The 21337-nt window shown below is 45.6% G+C and overlaps 1 protein-coding gene across 1 annotated transcript in view; it reads left to right on the forward strand.

Annotated features, from left to right (window-relative positions):
• LOC121834999 (chromodomain-helicase-DNA-binding protein 1-like) overlaps positions 1-21337 on the forward strand; it is a 62831-nt gene that overhangs the window by 29667 nt on the left and 11827 nt on the right. Inside the window, exons 12-21 of the mRNA XM_042288840.1 lie at positions 411-601; positions 1278-1466; positions 2189-2348; positions 2884-3108; positions 3571-3720; positions 5945-6093; positions 6776-6875; positions 7841-7927; positions 19182-19379; positions 20638-20855. Of these exons, the coding sequence (XP_042144774.1) occupies positions 411-601; positions 1278-1466; positions 2189-2348; positions 2884-3108; positions 3571-3720; positions 5945-6093; positions 6776-6875; positions 7841-7927; positions 19182-19379; positions 20638-20855 (1667 nt within the window). The remainder of the gene's footprint in view (positions 1-410; positions 602-1277; positions 1467-2188; positions 2349-2883; positions 3109-3570; positions 3721-5944; positions 6094-6775; positions 6876-7840; positions 7928-19181; positions 19380-20637; positions 20856-21337) is intronic.

Consider the following 21337-nt stretch of genomic DNA (forward strand, 5'->3'; position numbering starts at 1 on the left):
TCTTCCCTGGATGAGAAATAAAATGAAGTCAAGGAAGTGTGCTAACAGTTGGTACTTTTAGTGTGGATCATACTTATACCACAGTTCCTTGTAATAAAAGTTGCTTGAACTGGTTTCTGTTTAGTCTAAAAGGTGGCTTACTCCTAACTTTATAGTAGTGAGCATCAGGCATTCAGTTCATACCTAAAATAGCCTTGTTTCAGTGGGCCACTGTAGTGTCACACTATATTATAACCAGTAATCTGGGAGACAAATGTTTCTGGACACAAAATAAATATATAGATAAAATAACATTTTGAAGCAACCCAAGACTGAGGATTATGAAAGTTGACACAGAGAGGAGAGAAAGAATAACAATAAGAATAATTAGAGGCTGCTGGTTAGGAAATGACTCGTGCTTCGACACGCAGAGCTTCCTGGGTGCCGTGAACTGGGCGGTGCTGGGTGTGGACGAGGCACACAGGCTGAAGAATGACGACTCGTTGCTGTACAAGTCGCTGTTTGAGTTTGACACCAACCACCGGCTGCTGATCACGGGCACACCCCTGCAGAACTCCCTCAAGGAACTGTGGGCCCTGCTCCACTTCATCATGCCCAACAAGTGAGGACTCGTTTAAGAAACTCAGTGTTGCCATGATCCCTTTTTTTTCCTCTGGTACGGAAGAGTGCCAAAGGCGATGCTGAGTATTTTTGGGGAAAGGGGGGGGGGGGGGGTTCGAAGATCAGTGGGGAAGCAAACAACACTGGAGCAACGACAAAGATAGAGCATAGTGCAGTACTGACATGCTTGTCTTGTGTTTGACTCCGTTCTTTTTGTCGTTGCGGGATTCTACAGTATATTCTTGGTGCGCGCAAGAGGGCTAACAAGTGCTACCTGCAAAAGTGAGTGGCTGCCACACGCAGTTTAAAACGGGCTCTTTCACTCGCTAGCTCAGTTTTACTGCTAGCCAAGGCAATGCTCTTCGTTTTCGTACCTGTTTTGCTCACCCGCACATAGCCTCGTTGTACGGCAAAGCAGGCACGTACAGCCTCGACAGGCAACCTGTTAGATTGCGTATAAGCTTAGAAATGTTTCATAGTACGAAAGTAAAAATCTTTGAGCCATATACCTAGATCAAAGCTGTATAAAAGCTGTACAAGAACCTTTTGGATGGCGTAATAATTTAGAACTTTCTTACAATAGGAGAGCGAAGGCCCTCGAGCCACATTCCCAGCCTTTCCTAAGCAACGCGGGTGCGTGTCTGAGCGTCTTGGCTCTCTTTGTTTCTCGGGTGCAGGTTCGACTCGTGGGAGGAGTTTGAGGCGGAGCACAAGGAGAGCGCGGACAAGGGCTACACGAAGCTGCACAAGCAGCTGGAGCCCTTTCTGCTGCGCAGGGTCAAAAAGGACGTGGAGAAGTCCCTGCCGGCCAAGGTGGAGCGCATCCTCCGGGTCGAGATGACCTCCATCCAGAAGCAGTACTACAAGTGGGTCAATGTGCTTTTGAAGTCCCCGCGTCGACTAAGACAGCTCAAAGCTGCTTTGAGTGCGATTAACTGCATCACGATAATGGGCAACCAAGTAGGACGAGAGAATGACGGAATGGCTACCAACACAGTAGCGCCATCTGTCGGGCAGCCCTGGAAACACTTCCAATCTATGTTTAACCGTACCGGAGATTTTGCGGCATTTGCAAGATCAGATTTACGTAGCACCTACGACAAGTGGTTGCTCGTAATGTCAGAATTATTTTGGGCCCATAGTGAAGGAGTGACGCGTAAAAGACTGGAAAATGTATATGCCGATCAGATGTGTTCCCTCTTTGTGGGCCATTATGAGCTGTTGCGTCGCGGTCCATTGCACTCGGACAATACTTTAGGGTACGGGGATGCGACGAAGTTACGCGGCTAAGTTCCAGCCCGTGGATTCAATGCCTTGGTAAAGTTGCGTGCAGTTCAACAGAGGCTTTTCTGGACACGGGGGTATTGTTCATGTGGTGTGTATATCCCCCTTAATATTTGAGTTTCTTTGCGTGAAAGTGGTATTGGGCTGCTCCTCGAGTCCCGTCGTTAACATTGGGGTTTTTTACTGCAACCTACTCGGGAAGTGGGGGCTCTGCCAATCTGCGTGCAGAGTTGAGCACGAAATCCGGCGACTGTGTTCCGTCCTTGAGAGGCCTTTGTTCCGGCTCTGTGTCGTGTTGCTCCAGGTGGATCCTGACCAAGAACTACAAGGCCCTGTCCAAGGGGGTAAAGGGTTCCTCCTCGGGCTTCATCAACATCATGATGGAGCTGAAGAAGTGCTGCAACCACGCGGTCCTCATACGGCCCCCCGAACAGCCCGCAGTCAACAACGTTGACGCCCTACAGGTGAGGATCGTGGGGTGGCCATATCGCTTTGAGAATAGTTAAGAAAAAAGATGTTATGGTAGATTTATTGTAGCGAATCGAGTGCCGCCGTTAATTCGGTTACTATAATGTAGTTGCCGATAACACTGGTGAAGGTGCCCCATTGGTTCAATGTTCTCGACATCCACCGAGCCTTACTGACAGTACTTTGCTGTAACCTTGTGCAATTACTTAGTAAATTTTAATGAGGAAGTTGAGGCGATGTTTCAATGCTAAAGACTCAACATAGTTTAGTTTCTTCTAAGGCTGCCAATCTCTCCTCTACCTTCATTTATTTTCTCTTTCTCAGTTTTGCTTCATTATGTCCATATCTTCACTTTATCGGCCCTTACGATAGTGTTATTCTGCTGTAAATTCTGTTGGTGGTGCGCTCATATTCCCAGATTGAACTTCTTGTGAAACGGCCCGGATGCACTAATGTTGCGACGACAGTTTTGCGACGTCTCAAAACGGGCCATTTGTCCAAACGGTTGTGACAACGGTTTTTCCCTTGCAGCAAATCATCCGGGGCAGCGGCAAGCTGCTGCTACTGGACAAGCTGCTGTGCAGGCTGAAGGAGACCGGCCACCGGGTGCTGGTGTTCTCCCAGATGGTGCGCATGCTGGACATCATTGCGGACTACCTGCAGCTGCGCCGGTTCCCCTTCCAGCGGCTGGATGGCTCCATCAAGGGCGAGCTGCGCAGGCAGGCCCTGGACCACTTCAACGCCGACACCTCCCAGGTCGGTGGCCTCCTCACGACAAACTCGTTGTGCTCTCTGAGCGGGGTTTTAGATGAGGGGCATTTATAGGGCCCACTCTTGGCGGTTTTGGGTGTGTGCCTGGGATGCAACCTCGACGATGGCGTCACGGTGTCTGTAATTGTTGATGTCTTTCAGTGGTGCTTGAATGATGACGAGTGCTAAGAGAAGAAACTCTGGGGTCATTGGTTTTTGTGTGACACTGCAACGTCACGTGACAGTGATGTCACTTGTGACGTCGCACATAGGAAAGTCACGTGACATGGTGACGTCATTTGACACTAACATCACATGAAACTGTGATGTCGCAGCAGTGAGTCGACTGACAGTAGGCATTGTCCGCACTCAGATTCTCGGTCGTCGTGCCTGATCATTACAACGTGTCTCCTTTGCCTAAACTACACTCGCTTCGACAACTTTTTCTTTTCCTTCTCTTTCGGCCAGGACTTTTGCTTCCTGCTGTCGACCAGGGCGGGCGGCCTCGGCATCAACCTGGCCACAGCGGACACGGTGGTCATCTTCGACAGCGACTGGAACCCTCAGAACGACCTCCAGGCGCAGGCCAGGGCTCACCGCATTGGTCAGAAGAACCAGGTGCGTGCCCGACGACGAGGAAACCCCTAGAATTGGTACCCGCGCACACACTTTTTTGCGACGACCGATGCGCCGGGTGAAGATCGCCTTCCGACTTGCACATTATGGATGCAAGGCACTCACTCTGAGCAGTGGTTATCCAAAGTAAAACAATAATTTCGGGACGACGTTGTCGTTAGTAGATCCACCGGTGACAACGTTTTGTGGGGGGGGTAAGGCACAGGTTTTTTTTTCTAGGTGGTGTCGGTGCTACAGAGAGCGAGAGTTTTGTTTTCTTTACCGACAAGTTATGTCAGAATTGACCTCTGAATTGTGTGTTTGGTTGCTTCTTTAAGGGGAGACACCCCCTGGGAGGGTCAACTTTTGAACCCTTGGCTTAAAATTAATGAAATTTACAGAATAGGCTGGTGGTCATGCTAGAGGGTGCATAACAAAATTTTAGGTCTGTCGGTTAAGGGGGCACACCCCCTAGGGGGGTCAACTTTTGAACCCTTGTCTTAAAATTAATGAAATTTACAGTGTAGGCTGGTGGTCATGCTAGAGGATGTATAACAAAATTTCAGGTCTGTCGGTTAAATGAGAAGGAAATAAGAGTAGCTTCTATCAGTAACACGCCTACATTGTTTAGTTAATCTATCGTCAGAAAACTATTGCGATATTCAAGATTTTTATTTGCTAGATATGTAGCCGAATGCCTAGAGGGTGCGGCTATGGAACGTTTTTTCTAAAAAGTAATTTATTTTTATAAATTTTCTTTTCTGCAAGATTGGTAAACTTTTTGGTCTTCCGTGCCTTCGAAAAAATGTCAACATTTTTCAACATTTTTTACAAAAGACATCCGTAAAGTGACAAAAAAGTTCCATAGCCGCACTCCTTATTAAATTTCAGTCAGGAAAAGGGGAGAATGAGCTTTTGCTGTTTTGCCATTATCAAACGATAGATTGACTAAAATGGAATCTATACCAAAAAGTGGAACGGAAAAAAATGTGTTCAAAGTGCTCCAAACCCTACCTTTTTTATAGCTTTGGTGGACAGAAAATAATTTATAAAAAATTAACTATACAGTGAAAATTAATGAAACTTTTTGGGAATTCTCTCTAGATGTTGGTGGATGTAAAGATGTCATTTTTCAAAATCAACTTTTTTTGCAGAAATTTTTTTTTTCTAGGCAGTGTCTCCCCTTAAGCGGGAAGGAAATTAGGGCAGCTTCTATCAGCAGCACCCCTACACTGTTTAGTTAACCTATCGTCAAAAAACTGTCACAATATTAAAGATTTTTATTCGCTAGATATGTAGCAGAATGCCTAGGAGGTGTGCCTATGGAAAGCTTTTTGTAAAAAGTCGTTGATTTCTATTCATTTTCTCTTCAGCGAAATTGGTTAACTTTTTGGTCTTCTGTATCTCCGACAAAATGTCAACATTTTTTATATAAGACATTCGTAAAGTGACAAACAAACTCCATAGGCGCATTCCTTATTAAATTTCAGTCAGGGAAATTGAAGAACAACCCTTGCCTGTATTTTCATTCTCAAACGATAGATTGACTAAAATGGAATTTATACAAAAAAGTGGAACAGAGAAAAATGAGTTCAAAGTGCTCCAAACCCTATCTTTCCTTTAGCTTTGGTGGACAGAAAATAATTTATAAAAAATTAACTATGCAGTGTAAACTAGTGAAAATTTCTGGGAATACTCTCTGTATGTGGATGGATGTAAATATGTAATCTTTCAAAATCAATGTTTTTTGAACAATCTTTTTTTCTCTGGGTAGTGTCCCCCCTTAAACTGTACATTGAGCTTACATCGTCTACCGTTGACCGTGGTTTGTATTATGCCCGTTCGCAGATACCTCTGCTTTGATCTACGTTTGAAGAGGCCATTCTATGTTGTGCTGTGCTGAAAGCTGTATTGTTGTATGGCAAAGAAAGTTGCCAGCAGGGTATTTACAGGTTCGGTCTTACGGGTTTTTTCGTGCTAAAAGGTGGTGCTCCATCCGTAGCGAGAGTATGACGCGCATAATTTAGATTGAGCTCGATGACGTCCCCGGTAAAAGGACCGCAGCTAGACAAAATGTGTCTGTTAGTAGCTGCGTACTCATTTTACATTGTTGCCTTAGACACAGTTCAATTTTGCGTCGAAGAGACGTCTTGTGGCTCGTGTTTGCGAGCACAACTCTCGGGGTTCTTTTTTGCATTGAGACAATCCATTGCTGTGGGCATTCCAGGTGAACATATATCGCCTGGTGACGAAGAACAGCGTGGAGGAGGACATCATTGAGCGGGCCAAGCGGAAGATGGTGTTGGACCACCTGGTGATCCAGCGGATGGACACCACGGGGCGCACCGTGCTCTCCAAGAGTAATGCTCCGTCCAGGTGAGTTGGCGACGTCCTGAAAACGGTCGGCGTCTGGGTTCATTCAGAGTTGCGTCGCCCGGGGCTTGAATTGCGATGTCGGGACGGGGGTGCGAGGCTTGGAGGCCGTTTCCTGGGCAGAAGTTTAGTTTGGGTTTTTTTTTCCTCGAATTCGCTGGAGTGTAACCCATACGGGTGTACGATGCTTTTGACCTATCGTACAAACTTGTTGCAACGGATAAATTGTCCAAGGTAATCTGGGGGTTTCCTTAAACTCATTTTCCACTCCGAATTTGAAATTTCATCTCCAGGATATTTTTCGAGGAATGTCGCTCTGGAAACTTTCATGCCCAATTTAAGTCCACGGATGGGGTGTCATTTATGGTGTGGACCCTTTTGATTGGCTGCAAGTGATTCCACACTAATTGTGTGGGCTTATATGGAAACATTACTGCCGTTTGTGCAATTGTGCAGTTGCGGAAGGTTTTCTGTAGATACGGTGGATTATTAAATGAACTAAATGAAGGATGGACCATTTTATTAAATAATTATTGAGACATGCCGGTTATGGTGGTTGCACTGCTGGCAGATGCCGCTACAAATTGCTTGCATCATTGTTTCGTCCAGTTGGTGCTCACACCTTGTGTAACTTGTGGTTGCGTGAGATGAGAATGAGTTGATCGATTCTTGCATTGCCCCGCAGCAACACCACGCCGTTCAACAAGGAGGAGTTGGCAGCCATCCTGAAGTTTGGAGCGGAAGAGTTGTTCAAGGAGACGGAAGATGGGGACGAAGAGCCTCAGGTGGAGTGTTTGCTCCCTTCTTTTCCCGCAAGGGGCGAAAGTAACTGGAGCTCTTTTTTTTTAGCTCAAATCTCATGCTCCCTCTCGCGTGGTAGAACTCTGTTGATGGGTTTATCAGGGGACTGTGGTAAAAAAAATCTATGATCTTGTAAAATGTTGAAACTTTGAATGTTTTTGGGAACCTATAAACGAGACAAGAAGCAACTTTCATACAGCAATTAATTTTTTTGGGGACTTCTACGTCTATGGAGAACTACTATATTTATTCAAATATAGGCTGATTTTTTTTTAACTCCTTCAAAATAAGAGGTTACTCTATCTTTGCGAAAAAGGAATGTCAACCTACAAGCGTGGGCAAAATTTCTTAGCCCATCGGCTAACTCCTAGCACGCCCGTGCGAAGCGTTGAAGCCTCATGAACGTGCTGGTTCAAAACGGTGCAATTTGGTGCATTAGCACCGTGCGGAGTGCATAATTATGAATCTGCCTGAAATTAAACTAGTGGAGTTGGGAAAACCAAACACGACAGAAGTGCATGCGCACCAGAGAAGGAATTGGAAAAATAAACAGGCCTTTGCAAAAGCTCGAGTTCGTTTCAAGCCTAGTTCAAGGTCATGCCTGCTTGGGCGAGAAGCAGAGTGCAGAAATGCAGAAAGGTGAAAGGAAAAAAAGGGTAAAACGAAGAGAAAGGAAGATGGTGGCCACGACCATCACACCAGTAGTTTCTGGACGCAAGAACCGCGAAGGCAAGCGCACCATATGGGAAAACGATAAGCGCGTCGCTGTGCGAGTTTGACGGAAGCACCGTTCACGATTGTAACAGCGAGGAACATGTATCAACGACATTCTACCGTACTAGTTCGGTGTTCTGGGTTTGCTTTTGAGCTGCAAGCGATCAGCAACTGTTATGAATGCTTGTCGTTCCACTTGTGCGAGCAGTTCTTGACGATTTCTTTTCCTTGGCAGGTGGACATAGACGAGATCCTGCAGAGGGCCGAGACCCGGGAGGAACAGCCAACGACGGTTGGAGACGAACTCCTGGGCTCTTTCAAGGTATTCTTATTTTGAGCTTAAGAGGGCGCGGTACCTCTATTTATTCGTCCGTTTCAGCCACCAGATGGCGCGCGGCTCGAAACGTGGTTGAACGCGCAACTTCTAGATGGCGCCAGTATCGAGGTGTGAAAAGGCCCGCGTTATCCGCTGCGTGAAATAGATCCCGAAATGTGCCGTGTTCTCCCGGCGGAGGAAGTTTCTCCCTCCCTCGCGCGCGCTTGATGTACGCGCGGTGGCCGAGTCCGGCCTCTGCGCTGTGTGATGCAGTGGGTGGCGCTCGTTTCTGTTCGGAGGTAGGAATAAAAATGCCGGTCCCCTTTTTTACGACGCTCGTTTCTATAGCTTGTTTTTCTTTTTTTTTTTATCTCAAGTGACCTACAGTACCGCCTGTTCGAAATCGTCCTTTGCGGTGAGCGATTGAGAGTCAGGTTAGCATTTTATTTGGGTCAGCACCACACGTTCAATGGAGACCTCGGGCGGCGATGTAAATATGCATTGCTCCCCAAAGTGTGTCCAAGGTGCGCAATGACAATTGGAAAGGGTATTGAAGGCGCGCGACCGTCGGTTGGTAAAATACGTGCGTTAGATTCACTTATTCAGTCTAATCATTGTTGCCAACGTCTTTTATCTGTTTCGACAAATGACATGGTCGAGTCTATTGATAACCTTAGCTAGATTGGACGTACGGAGTGTCCGGGCTTTAAATAAATTTGCTTCGTTTATGTGAATGAATAACTGTTTTCTCTTTTCCGTGCTCGGTGCTATGCAAAAATCGCTGAGATGTTATGGTAGCTCAGTGTGGCGGCGTTTTGCACGCTGACTCGCTATTGCATTCGCTGTGCACAATATGTGTTCAGATGGAATGTGCCAAATCGTATTTCCGATCGATATGATAGATTTACATTGCTACAGTGTTAATTATATTTTCCTGATTTAAACTGGTTCGTCTCTGATTTGAGCCTAAGTTCAAATTCGAAGGGCAGACAGACTTAGCGTCGTAACAGCCGTAATGCGCAGAAAGAAATTAGTACCATGAAAGAAGAACAAAAGGATACGAGGTGGCTCAGTGTTATAGAAGTAATGAGTTTCGCATCGTTGGGAAACGCTCAAGGTACCAGCAAAGACAGCGAGCTGGCGTGAAATTTCCATCGAGCGGAAAACGAGTGTCATTTTTATTTCATCATGCGCTTTCATTTTGATATGGCTCAAAATGGGCGCGAAATAGTAACAGGTAAGGCAACAAAATTTAGATGTTAGGTCTGGAGCACCGCCATACTCAGCCGTGTTGGGGGAATCTCTCGCGAGTCAATACGGCAAAGGTATTGCGCGTCGAACTGTACGTGAGAGTTATCCATTTCAGCGAAACCTTGATTTCGCAAAACTATTGTGGCTCGAGTCGTGGCTTCCAGTACTTGGAAGCCACGAGCGAGAAATAAATGACAGTTGATTTTGAAGGACAATCGCGACGTGGAAACCCATAAAAGAGAGTTCCAATAAGACGAGAGCTTCCCCTTCTCTTCAAGTGCGTGGGTTACGCTCTCAATCCTGCACCTGTGGTAACACTGCAGGCTCCTAAAATCGCTTTGAAAACGTTCCTGATCGCAACAACTTTTTTTTTTTTTTGTCGAGGCGCTATTTCATTTTTTTTTTCTTTTTGTCTACCTTGATACCCCATCAGCGCAAAAACTACCATAAACTAAAAAAAAAAAAAAAATAGTGGGCATACAACGACAACGCACCCACTGGGACCCGAGTCAAGGCAAGAACAACTAACTATTAAAAGGGGAAAAAATCATGTTCGCATACACAGACAGAACGCCTCCATCGAAAGAAATGAATCATGCGCTTGTTCTGCCAGTCTCGTTGTGCGTCTGTTAAAAGCCACAAAGGAGGAAGACAATCAGCGCCTACACCACTCCCTTCCCCTACCTACCCCCCCCCCCCCCCCCCCCCACCCCTAAAAAGAAGAAAAGAAAGGTTTCTTGGGCGCGCGCGCGGTCGCCCAAGCGATGACCTTGGAAGGGTATGCGATTGTAGCACGTTTGTCCCCCGGTTGTGCCCCTGTCTCAAATGCCACGGTCCGTTTCTCCCAAGTGCCCGTCTTATCTTCCCGAGTATCAACTCCGCAGTGATTCTGAATCATTCCGATGCTTTCCAACGTTGCAAAACTGTTAGGCGAATATTTGCATAGAAGTATACACTGTTCGCAGAACGGGTAGCGGACATTTCATCGAACGCCGTTTCATCGAACGCCGTTTCATCGAATGAATGGACATTTCATCGAACGCCATTTCATCGAACGCCGTTTCATCGAACCGCTAAGGGCCGTTTCATCGAATTTCTCTGTATCGAGTTTTGGGGCATAACAGTGCTTTATAGATGTTTTACCTTACATTCGTTAAGACTAAGGTAATGCCCTTATAATACTGTTTTTAGGGTGGAGCCAAATTACTAGAAATAAAAACCATTGGTATAAAAACAAATGGGTATGCGACTTACTGAAAAGTTTTACTCATGTACATGTCAGAAAACATGACACTGGAGGTAAAGGACCGACACTTAAAACACTTTTGAATGTCTGTGTCTTTTTTTTTTTACCGGCTGTCCGGGGGTTTCGGTAATGTGCAATTCACACCAGCTCGTTTCCAGACTTACGCTTAGTTGAAGGTTTATTCACGAAAAGCATCTAACCGCCAGGGCAGCACGCTTATAATATAACAATACTCTGCCAGGAGAGCACACAAAATAAAATATAATAATACTCTGATTATCAGCTTTATGCTCAGATTGAACGTTTCCGCTTTTTTTTTTAGTTTTCAAACTCTACAGAGACAAAAGCTGCACAAAGTGTCAGCCAACATGGTTTCGGGCTACACCTGGACTGGAACCGGGCGGCGGAGAAAAGCTCACCGGAGAAAAGCTCACCGGAGATGAGCTCACCGGAGAAAAGCTCACCGCAAAACCGGCAGATGCGGAGAAAAGCTCACCGATATTTTTTTAGCTTAGCTTGATTCTCCGTAAAACGTGGCAATTTAACAGAATTCGCATTCGTCACTTCATTAAAAATATGTCCTCGTTTTTGTAATATTATTGAGGTTCTGGGCATATTTACTAATTCCTCAGACATTAGTAATCACCCATTCTGCAAACTAATGAAGTCGCGAGTATAAAATCAGAACATCGTACACCGGTAAAAAAGGCAACAATTTATTGTTTGCGAGCTAATATGAATAGCGGTGTGGTGAATCGTTTGAGGTCCAAATATTGTGTAGTGCCTAATCGATAAGTAGGTGCTTGCGGATGTAATCAGTGTCGGCTACGCTATTTTCTTTCTGTTAATTTCACTAACAAAGCTTTAGTTGCGAGAACAGCTTCGTCGTGTCGTGTTTGTTGTCTTCACTCCGTCGTCGTCGTTTGAGTGGTTTTTATCATGTATACGTTTACCAACTCGCCCAATTCGCTACCTACCTTACAAATGACTAGTTCTTATATAGCTCACGAATAACAACGGAGACAGTGTGCACCTCTGAAGGTCATGGCTGGCGCACCGTAGAAGGACACTATCACACAAAAGGAACATGTGGAAACACCAGCAGGAACGGTTAGAAAGCGTGCATGTCCGTGGAAGAAAGAAGCCTCGATATCCCATTGACTGTTTTATCCTGTTTTCAAATGTTAACAAAAGCTACAAAGAGAATTTCAGGCACCGCGGTGTTGCGCGTGCACTTTTTAATTTTCGGCATTTACACCTTTGATTTTTAGGTTTTAGGCAGTCATCATTACCTTTTTTTAACTTTTTCCTGTTCTTCAAGTTCATAAAGATTTTAGTTAGGCTTTCGTTGCCTATAGAGGGTAAGCCACAAAAAACACTGGCCCGCGATTATTAATTTGGGAGCAATATACCCATTAAGCTTAACAAATATTACAAAAGAGGATATTTTATTTTTTACAAAGCTGAAGAGTTTTAATGATAATAAATTGATATATGTTACGCACGATCCAACAGCCTCCACATAAAAAGAAGAAAAAATATCGGTGAGCTTTTCTGCGCATACGTTCAATGGCCGGTGAGTTTTTCTCCGCATCCGCCGGTTTTGCGGTGAGCTTTTCTCCGGTGAGCTTATCTCCGGTGAGCTTTCCTCCGGTGAGCTTTTCTCCGGTGAGCTTTTCTCCGGGATTCACTGGAACCACCTCCCCTTCACTGTCAACTTTATCACCGACCCTTTTGCCTATGAATCATCTTCAGGACGTTTTCTTAGGAAGGTCAACCCGCACCAGTCAATAGTAAAGCCCTGGGCGTACTCTGTCACCCAAGAAGACAGAACCCTTTCGGATCTTCACATAACCCAAGGTTACAGGTACACGCTGTCAGACAATAAAACACTACCCGCTTCCCAAAAAGCACGACGTGCTTTCTGGTTTTTTTTTTTTTTTTGTTTTTTTTTTGTCTCATTTTTAATTGCTTTATGTGACATGGAGAGGGGTCATTGTTTCATGGAGGCTTTTTTCTCGAAGCAGGATATGTTCACGATGGAACTTAACACTTCACTGCATACTGTGATTCAAAAAAAGGGAGAATTAGATGACGTTGTGTATAAAAATTAAAATAAATTACAAAAATATTGCAGGCTGTAACGGCGTTCGATGAAAAGGCGTTCGATGAAACGGCTTCGATGAAACGGCGTTCGATGAAACGGCGTTCGATGAAACGGTGTTCGATGAAACGGCTTCGATGAAATGGCGTTCGATTAAACGGCGTTCGATGAAATGTCCGGACCCATCGCAGAACTATCTACGGCGCTAAAATTCAAAAGCGCCGTGTTGGATTCGGGAACTCGTGTAGGTTTAGCTCATTGTTGGAACATTCTTATTCGCTCGATGAACTCCACAAAACGTGTAAATATTAGAATGAACTTTCCAGAGAACGATAGTTGTTGTCGGGGTTCCAGGCGACCGGACAGGTCGCAATTATTGGCTGATTAAAAATTTTATTTCATAATCACAATCGTATCATCAAGGGCACGCCATTCCCTCATCACTTCTTCTACGAAAAGAGTTGCTGTATTCGTAGCACACACAGACGGAAACGGTTGAGACTGTGCCCAAATAATATCTTCTTTTGGCAGGTACTGCGCAGCGATTACACACAATGCCTCTAACATAAACATGCTGCTCCACATGTCTATTCACAAGATGCAATACATCGTTCTCCCAACTTTGTTGAAATGGGCATGAAAGCGCGTAACCGTCACTTTTTTGAAGTTCTACTTAGAGGTGAAGTGTTTACCGTAAAAAGTCGTTAATTATTTATTTTTTTCCGTTCCGCTACAAAGCTCCATTCACTTAAATTTTTGTTTTTAAATCGTCTCTACAGCGCTTTTACGTCGGTACTTTCGTGTTAGAGGACATTACATAATGTGCGAACAAAAAAACAAAAAAAAAAAAAAACGGTAGGATCGATGCTGCATAGCCTTTTTTTTTGTGGACATCAAGAAAAAAAAAAGATAGTAGTTGTCTTCACTTCGCACTGCATGTTTTAGCGGGAACAGGCCCACTCGTCACAGCCAAGTCGTCGTAGGGAAACTGGTCATAGGTGAACTGGTCAAAGAGTGCATCTCGTTCTAGGTGAACTCGTAGTAGGGAAAGTGGTCGCAGTGACCTTCTCGTTCTTGGAAAGTTCGTCACATACTTTTTTTTAGAGCGGAGGGGAAGGGGGGGGGGGGGGGGGGCTTTATTTTGGAAAGTGGTCGCATCGAACTTGTCGCAGTTTCGAACTTGGCCTCTCCTATTGCTTGTTTGCAGGGGGCGGTTGTGGTCGGCTTTTCGGTATTATCTTTACTTACGACGCCCCTTCGTTATTAAACCCTTTTCGGAAGCTTTGCTAGGTCGGAACTTATTGTGCAATGACAAAAAAGGGGTGCGGTATGCAGACCTCCGCACCAGGATGCTAGGAAGGGTAGCAGTTAGGTTTCGTCTTTGGGGGCGTCTTCTCTTTCCTCTATATCTACTCCAAAAAGGTTTTTCATTCGAAGTGACTTCGAATACGTATATATATATAGGGGCAAAATGTGCGGACCTTCAGAGAGCACGACCGCATTTCGTATGATGGACCCAATTAAAACCCAGCGTGACGCTCCCATGCTGTGTGAAGGGTATTCTTATACGCTTAGCCGAAAAGACCCCAACGCTGCGTACTGGGTCTGTAGAGATGGAAAGCATTGCAAAGGCTAAAGCCATCACCCTCAGATGCACTATAACGACTTGCCCTACTTGATGAGTTTACTTATGATGAGTTAGTTGGCTTTTGATCAGTTTTCCTAGACCCAATATTTTCATGTCTCGTGTTTGTTACAGTCGGTCATGGGCAAATGAGTTTGCTTCCCTTGATAGCACGAGCGCGCACGCCCAACCAAAGCACGGCGGAAGCTAACGTGCGCGTTCTTTACTTGTCTCCGACAATATACCATTCTTAGGTACGGCCCAGCGTGCGATATTTACAGCCCAGCACGTGCGTGTTTGTCGCTTCGGAAAGCGAGCAAAGCACGCGCCATACGCACAAACTCTTCGAGATGGCAGCAGAAGCTCTTTTTGAGAAAAATCTATACAAGACCATGTCGATCGTGCTTTTATTTTTAGTTGTAAATTACTATTTGCCATCAGTTATCGAAGCCGAATTGCAAACGCAAGATCGGAGAAAAAGGTAAATTGTGACGAAATGGACAAGTGCCCAGTTGCCCTCTGTTACGACTTCCCCGTGTACGAGATGCCCTATGCCGACTTGCCCTATTTGACGAGTTTACCTAGACGAGTTGGCTGCGACGAGTTGGCTTGTGACGAGTTCTCCTAGACCCGTTTTAGCACGGAAGTTCCTATTTGGATATGATGTCTTTATTTTCTTAAAAATTGTATACAGTAATATAAATTACCGAATTACAAAACTTTTCGTTGGGACGCCATGACGACAGCGACACTCGTGTTCCCTCGTGGTTTTCGCCAGCATTTCTACGATGAATTGCCAGGATCGCGAGATGCAACAGCTTGACACTCCGTCTTCCGTGACGTCATTTGTTGCACTTCGGGACCACTTTTGATGTATGGCCAGCATAAGACGCTAAACACACCGGTCGGAGACGCGCTGCCGGTGCCATAGTACTGCTCCTAAAAGTAGCTGTCACGTGCTTTGCTCCGCGACTGTGATTCCCTCACAGCAGCTCTGACTGAGGGTTGCCAAATTACGGTGAAACGGAGTATAGACAAAACAGACCGGAAACGAGCTGCCAGCATACGATAGTCAAACTCCAACAAAAAGGATTAGTTTCTTCCCAAGCTGGACGACATTTACCGGGCATCTTTAGAGCTGCGAAGCTCAAAATCACGCGTACTGATAAGATTTTTTTTTCTCGCGTGTTTGTGATTTTTATGATGTCCTGCAAGCAAGAAAAAAATATATATGGTGAAGTCACTCCGAGGGGGTACCGATAACTGCGAGCCACGAACATGAAGGATTCGCTAACATCCGTCAGGAGTGTGAACGGTAAATCGTCACGCAAACATATGCTCACAAGCTGCAAATATTTATTTGGCTTAGCAAGTAGAATATACTAACGACATGTGATTATTGTATACAAGATACCATTTCTCGGTTCTTCAAAACCACTTCCCTAGTCTGAACGGTCGCGCTACGGGCCGCGGCTAGCCGTGCCCTCGATAGACTACGGAGCTGCGTTGTGTCGTCTGCTACTGTACCGCCAACAGGAGAGCGATAGCTCTGTGTGCTCCACAGATGCGTGTTGCGGTATAACTCTGTACGTCTGTCCTAGAAGAAGACGAAAAGATAGGCTCTGTGACCCCCTCCTAAGCTAACAATAACAAACAGAAGTATACTCGTTTGGACTGAAAGGTTTACAAAATAGTGACCAGACATTGGAAAAGCATATGCAGCAGAACTTGGTTTATGAAATGGCATCATTGTTTCGAGCAAGAAATCACCTGCTCACCACTGGGACGATGAAATCGTCACTATTTATTGCGTCAGGTATATTTGCGCTCATGAAGAAAAATCTGAACACGTTAACACAGAGGTTCGGGCGAGTTGGTTGCTCATGATGTACAGGGGGAACAGCGCACCCGCAGAACAGTCACTTGTGTGTATGTTGATTTGAATGACTGTTCTGCGGGTGCGCTGTTCCCCCTGTACATCAAATCTGAACACATCCTTCTCCCAAAGTCCTATGTCGAATAATAAACACTTTTTTAAACATCTATGCACAAATAACTCATTTTTTTTCTACACTTGTATATACACGTTAATTAAACGACGTCAAACCGCATTTTTCATTAGATCTTGATGTCTACACCAACTACATTCATATTTTTAGGGCTTTATTGAACGATAACTTCAACTATAGTTAATGGAACACGATGGCTCGATCTCAATAAAAACCTCAACGTGCGAAGCTTCCACAGACGGTCGCTTGCGAGTATTCTCAATGTGAGACTTCAGAAGCTTTCGCTTGCCATAGGGAGCTTGATTTCGACTATAGCACTGCACGGGCCCGGAAAGCGCGAAGCGCGCTGCTGTGGGGATAGGTTGACTTACAAGATGACGTGTTACGTGGTCACGTAAGATGGCGTCATTCGTGCAGCGTGATCATGAAAGATGACGTCATTTCGTGTAACGAGATCATGTAAGATGACGTGTTTGTGTCACGTGATCACGTAAGATGACGTCAGTTCGTATGAACTGACGTCATCTTACGACAACGCCAACAACATTAGTGCCGTCCGGAACCATTGACCTTAGAAACGCGCCTCTTCGCTTGAAGAGCTGATATCCGTTGATTGTTATTTGTTTCTTTTGCCTACTACAGACCATTCAAAAACTCGCCTTCTGGGTGCCACCAACTTCGTCTACTGGGCTGTGAAGCGCATTCGAGCGTGCGCAATACCCCTCTAGGCCGAAAGATTGTACACTGAGTATGCGTTCAAAGCTCAATGACTTAGGCATTTTTCGTCAGGATAGATGCTCCCACGAGAAGAGCGTAATGGATATGTGAATAGAATTGGAAATTTGAAATGTTCTTGTCCAATCGCATTTTTCTTTGGTTATCAACGCTTTTTAGCGTCATCACAAGACGTTCAACCCATAATACACTGCTGATTAAAAAATAAGCACCGAAAAACATGCACCGATTTTCGCTCAAAAATAAACACCGGAAAAAACACACCGTAATCATTACCCATGTCACCTTTTTGGGTGATATGTGAATTTCCAGAAGAACAGCGAGTTATCACCCTCCCCTAGGAATACCCTGACTACAGAGCAGGCGACCCGTTTTTCCCCGCGTTAGATTGCGGTGACCACAAATCGTACGGAGGTCACAGGACGTCCGTGAAAAATAAAAAGGAGGCAAACAACGATCTACTCTGTGCACGCTTCATCCCCGATTTCCACGACCCCAAGGCCGAAGGACGTTTGTGTGAAGGATAACGATAAAATAAAACTTTGCGTCCAAAAAAAAAAGCCCGTTTTTGAAAGAAAAAAAAAAGTAGAAACAAGCACAACGCGTTGACGGACCGCGAGGTTGTGGAACACCTCGCGGTCCGCTTGCCACAGGACGGTTGTCTTCGACCCATAGCTCCAAGGTGAATTTGCCACTTGCGAAAACACGGAGACCTACCCAGCGAGAACCAGGAAAGCAAGACACGCCCACTGACGCCTCGGCGTGCAGAATGAAACAGGATACGGGCGCGGAATACGGCCGCGGAAGAACACCTCGCACAGTGCCGATCCGGCCGATCTCCGAACGGACGATTTCGCATTTCGTGGACAGCGAGCGCCACCGCACGGGAGAGAGAGGTACCTTAAAAACGACGAAAACAAGCACCGACACCTTGGTTCTTTATATTTGCTGTAGTTACGGAACAAATCGACTTACATGAATAATTTCAATATTATTCGATTCCGTTATAAATTTAGAAGACATTAAGTGCAATACTTCTTATGTTTGAATTTAGATAATTTTGTAAATTTGCTCCGAACGCAAGAGTGCCGAATTAGCCGATTTTGACCATTTTCATGATTTTTTAAAGAATATAATTAAATTTATGATGAAACATTTGTTGCGCTTAGTGTCTCGATAATGACTCAATGTCTTTAAAGCCGAAATTTTCAAGAAGATCCGCGCAGCCGTTATTATCTGAGAATTTTTTTAATTTGGTGAAAAACCTCATGTATTCTCTATGGGGCTCTGAGGTGCGCCCCCTCTTAAAGCCAGAGGAGGCCCTTCGTTTTCTCGTGTTTTCGTTTGTGGAACAACTACCGTAAAATCACAAGCAAGCGCCCACTCCGAATTTGGAGACAATCGCGTAAAACTGCGGGTTGGGCACTTTTTAGGTTAACGATATGTAAAGATGTCTTCTGTGTACTATCCAAATGTTACAATATTGACAGGTGGGCACTTATTGGGGCATGGGCTGTTGCTCTGTATTTTACGGTATTTTCAATTGCCGTTTTTGCTTGGCTGCAGGTGCACTGATGCGTCTCGGGGATCAGTGAGTGTTCTGGGCACATGTTTTAGCGGTTTTATTAAGAGTGAGGCCTTATAGATAATGGCAAAAAACTGATTGGTCGGAAATCGGTGATGGGCCTCTTTAGTTTTGTCCGATTTCACGGGTGTTGGAGCTCAGTAATATAGTTCTGCCTGATCAGTGCATTTAGTAAACCTGTGAATTGATCGAGAAGTACACTAAGGCTAGGACACCGATCAATTAATTAATTAATTATTTAATTTGTTTAAGCATTTTTTGCTTTTCTGTTTATTTTTGCCAGTTTAAACTTGATCAACCTCTGAAAGATGTTGAGGGAAATTAAGAAAAAAAAACACAGGCAAGCTAGTCAACTAACTCCATAAGAAAAGAACCCAAGACTGGGAACAGATGAGAAAAAAAACATTCTTTCGTTGTGCATGTTTGTGTTCTAAGGTCACCCCATGGAAGTTAGATGGTGCTTCTTGTGTTCTTTGTTATCTTTTCTGTAGGGAAGTTGGGCGATGGTATAAGCGTGACGGTTTGCAATAAAAATGCTAGCCGTGTTTTGAGACTTTGTGTGTGTGCTTGTCTTTTTTTTTTTTTATTCCCAGTTGCGGGTTTTTTGTTACGGGGTAGAGGGAAGTGTGAAAGACTTCGGGTTACGCTTTGGCCTCTCTCTCTGAAGGACGTTGGTAGAACGCCGATTTTTCCGTGATCCCCCCAGGTTGCCAGCTTCAACTTCACGGAAGAGGAGGAGGTGGGGGCGGCGGTGGCCGGTGCGGAGGAAGACTCCTCGTCACAGAGCAAGGACTGGGACGACATCATTCCCGAGGCGGAGCGCAAGAAGGTGGAGGACGAGGAGAGGCTCAAGGAGGAGATGGAACTCTACCTGCCCCCTAGGAGCAGGAAGTCCTTGCACCAGGTGAGGAGAAAAAAACGTTGCCGGTGTGGGGTTGTTTTACAGCAATAGCTGTTACAGACTTACCGGCTGCCTTCAAGGCTTCGGCGTTGTACCAGGCGGAAGAATCCGTCTCATGTGCGCTTGCGCCGCCACGTGAAGCCAGGCAAAGCACGCACACTAGGCTCTTGCCAGCCAGGCGGCGGTGTCTTCTATGATTGGCGAGTTGTGTCGCCATGCGTAAAATATTGGGGAAGCACCCATTCCACTTTCGCCGAAAACTAGGTTAGTCTAGATGTGGGTGCTTGTCCGGTCAAATCGGTAAAAACCAAGATGGCGACCCATAAAAAGCTTTGAAGGCGGAGTGAACGGAATTGGAGAAAGCACATTTATTTTTGCACAACATTCCAGTCGCCGCCGGTGGTCTTGTGGCCACCAGAACGGGGTGAATATTTCAGGCTGGTGTCGGCGCTTTGTAGGGGTGGTGCTGCTTAATGTATAATTTACGAAAATCTAAAGTTTGGGAAATGTTAATAGTTTGCGCGTCTGCGGTATTTTATGGTCCATTCCTCATTGTAGAACACGATTTGCGTGTGCCACAGATGTAAAGCAACCTACCACTTGAAGCGGTACCCGTCTGGACTTCATTTTGGGCATAGATGACGACTCGCGTGTGCAGTGTGTTCCCTCTCACACATAGGTCAGTGACCACAGGGCTGTCTTGCACGCGATCGAGTAAATAAATAGCGTATATGCAGCTGTCGCTGTCACTTCACAGGCTTGGGCAAAAAGCTGCAGATTTTTATTCTTGTTGTTGCTTTTATGCGAGTTTGTTTTTCAGATACTGGGGAAAGTTGCAGTATAGCCCAATACTAAATTTGTGCCTGTTTTAAGTCAAAAGTTGTATCTATATATCGACGCCGGTTCACACATTCGTCTTTTAGTGCAATTGACTGCGTCGCAACTGTTTGTGACAACTTGTGATGAGAGCACGCTGCTGTTATTTATCGGGTAGCTCTGGAACGCTATTTGCATGTATTTGACGTATCATTCTTTTATCCTAGCGCGAGACAATTTTCAAATTGTTATGAGCGACCATTACTGAAAAACCTTCAGTCCAGTTGTACGCTGTTCCAGGGTAGATTGGGTTTGATCCGTGAAGAGAGAAACTCCCAAAATGCTTCAGCGTACATTGCAATTGTCTTTTATGTTTGTGCTACTTGTGCCGTCGCTAACACAACCCCCTCCCCGTCTCCTTTTGGTCGGGGGTCTTCGTTGGCAGACAGCGAATTCTGACAGCGAAGACGGCGGCCGTTCGGCGCGGAGGCGGGACCGGGACCGGGGCTCGGGGGGCGGGTCCAACGGCTCCGACGACGAGGGACGGCCGCGCAAGAGAGGCCGCCCCCGGGTGATCCCGCGCGACACGGTCAAGGGCTTCACGGACGCCGAGATCCGCCGCTTCATCAAGAGCTACCGCAAGTTCGCCGCTCCCGCCAAGAGGCGAGTATGCGCGAGTCTGGTACCTGAGATTGTTTTCTAGGATTGCTTCTGCTGTCTGGGGCCGTTGGAGTGAAACTCCGGTAGTAAGGCGATGTAGCAGTCACTGATACATATTAGTTTGGCTAGGAGTTCGAGCGAATTCAAATGGCAGTCGTTAACATTAGGTTGTGGAAGTCGTTTGAGTGAGTTTGGATACCAATTGTTCGTTGTGAGCTTGAGCGAGTTCAGATGGTAAACCGTTGGAACTAAGCTGGTTGCGAGTTTGAGCGAGTGGAATGGCAGTTGTCGACGTTACGCGAGGCGTTTGTGAGCTCGAGCGAGTTCAGATGGCGATCGTCGACATTCGTTTGGTTGCGTGTTTGAGCGAGTTTGGACGGCAGTCATTGACGTTGTGTCATTGGTGAGTCTGAGCTAGTCAAAGTGGCAATCGTTGACATTGAGCTGGTTGAGAGTTCGAGCGAGCTCAGATGGCAATCGCTAAC

This window comes from Ixodes scapularis, unplaced genomic scaffold (genome assembly GCF_016920785.2).
Source record: "Ixodes scapularis isolate PalLabHiFi unplaced genomic scaffold, ASM1692078v2 PGA_scaffold11__112_contigs__length_91849675, whole genome shotgun sequence".
NCBI classification, from domain to species: domain Eukaryota; kingdom Metazoa; phylum Arthropoda; class Arachnida; order Ixodida; family Ixodidae; genus Ixodes; species Ixodes scapularis.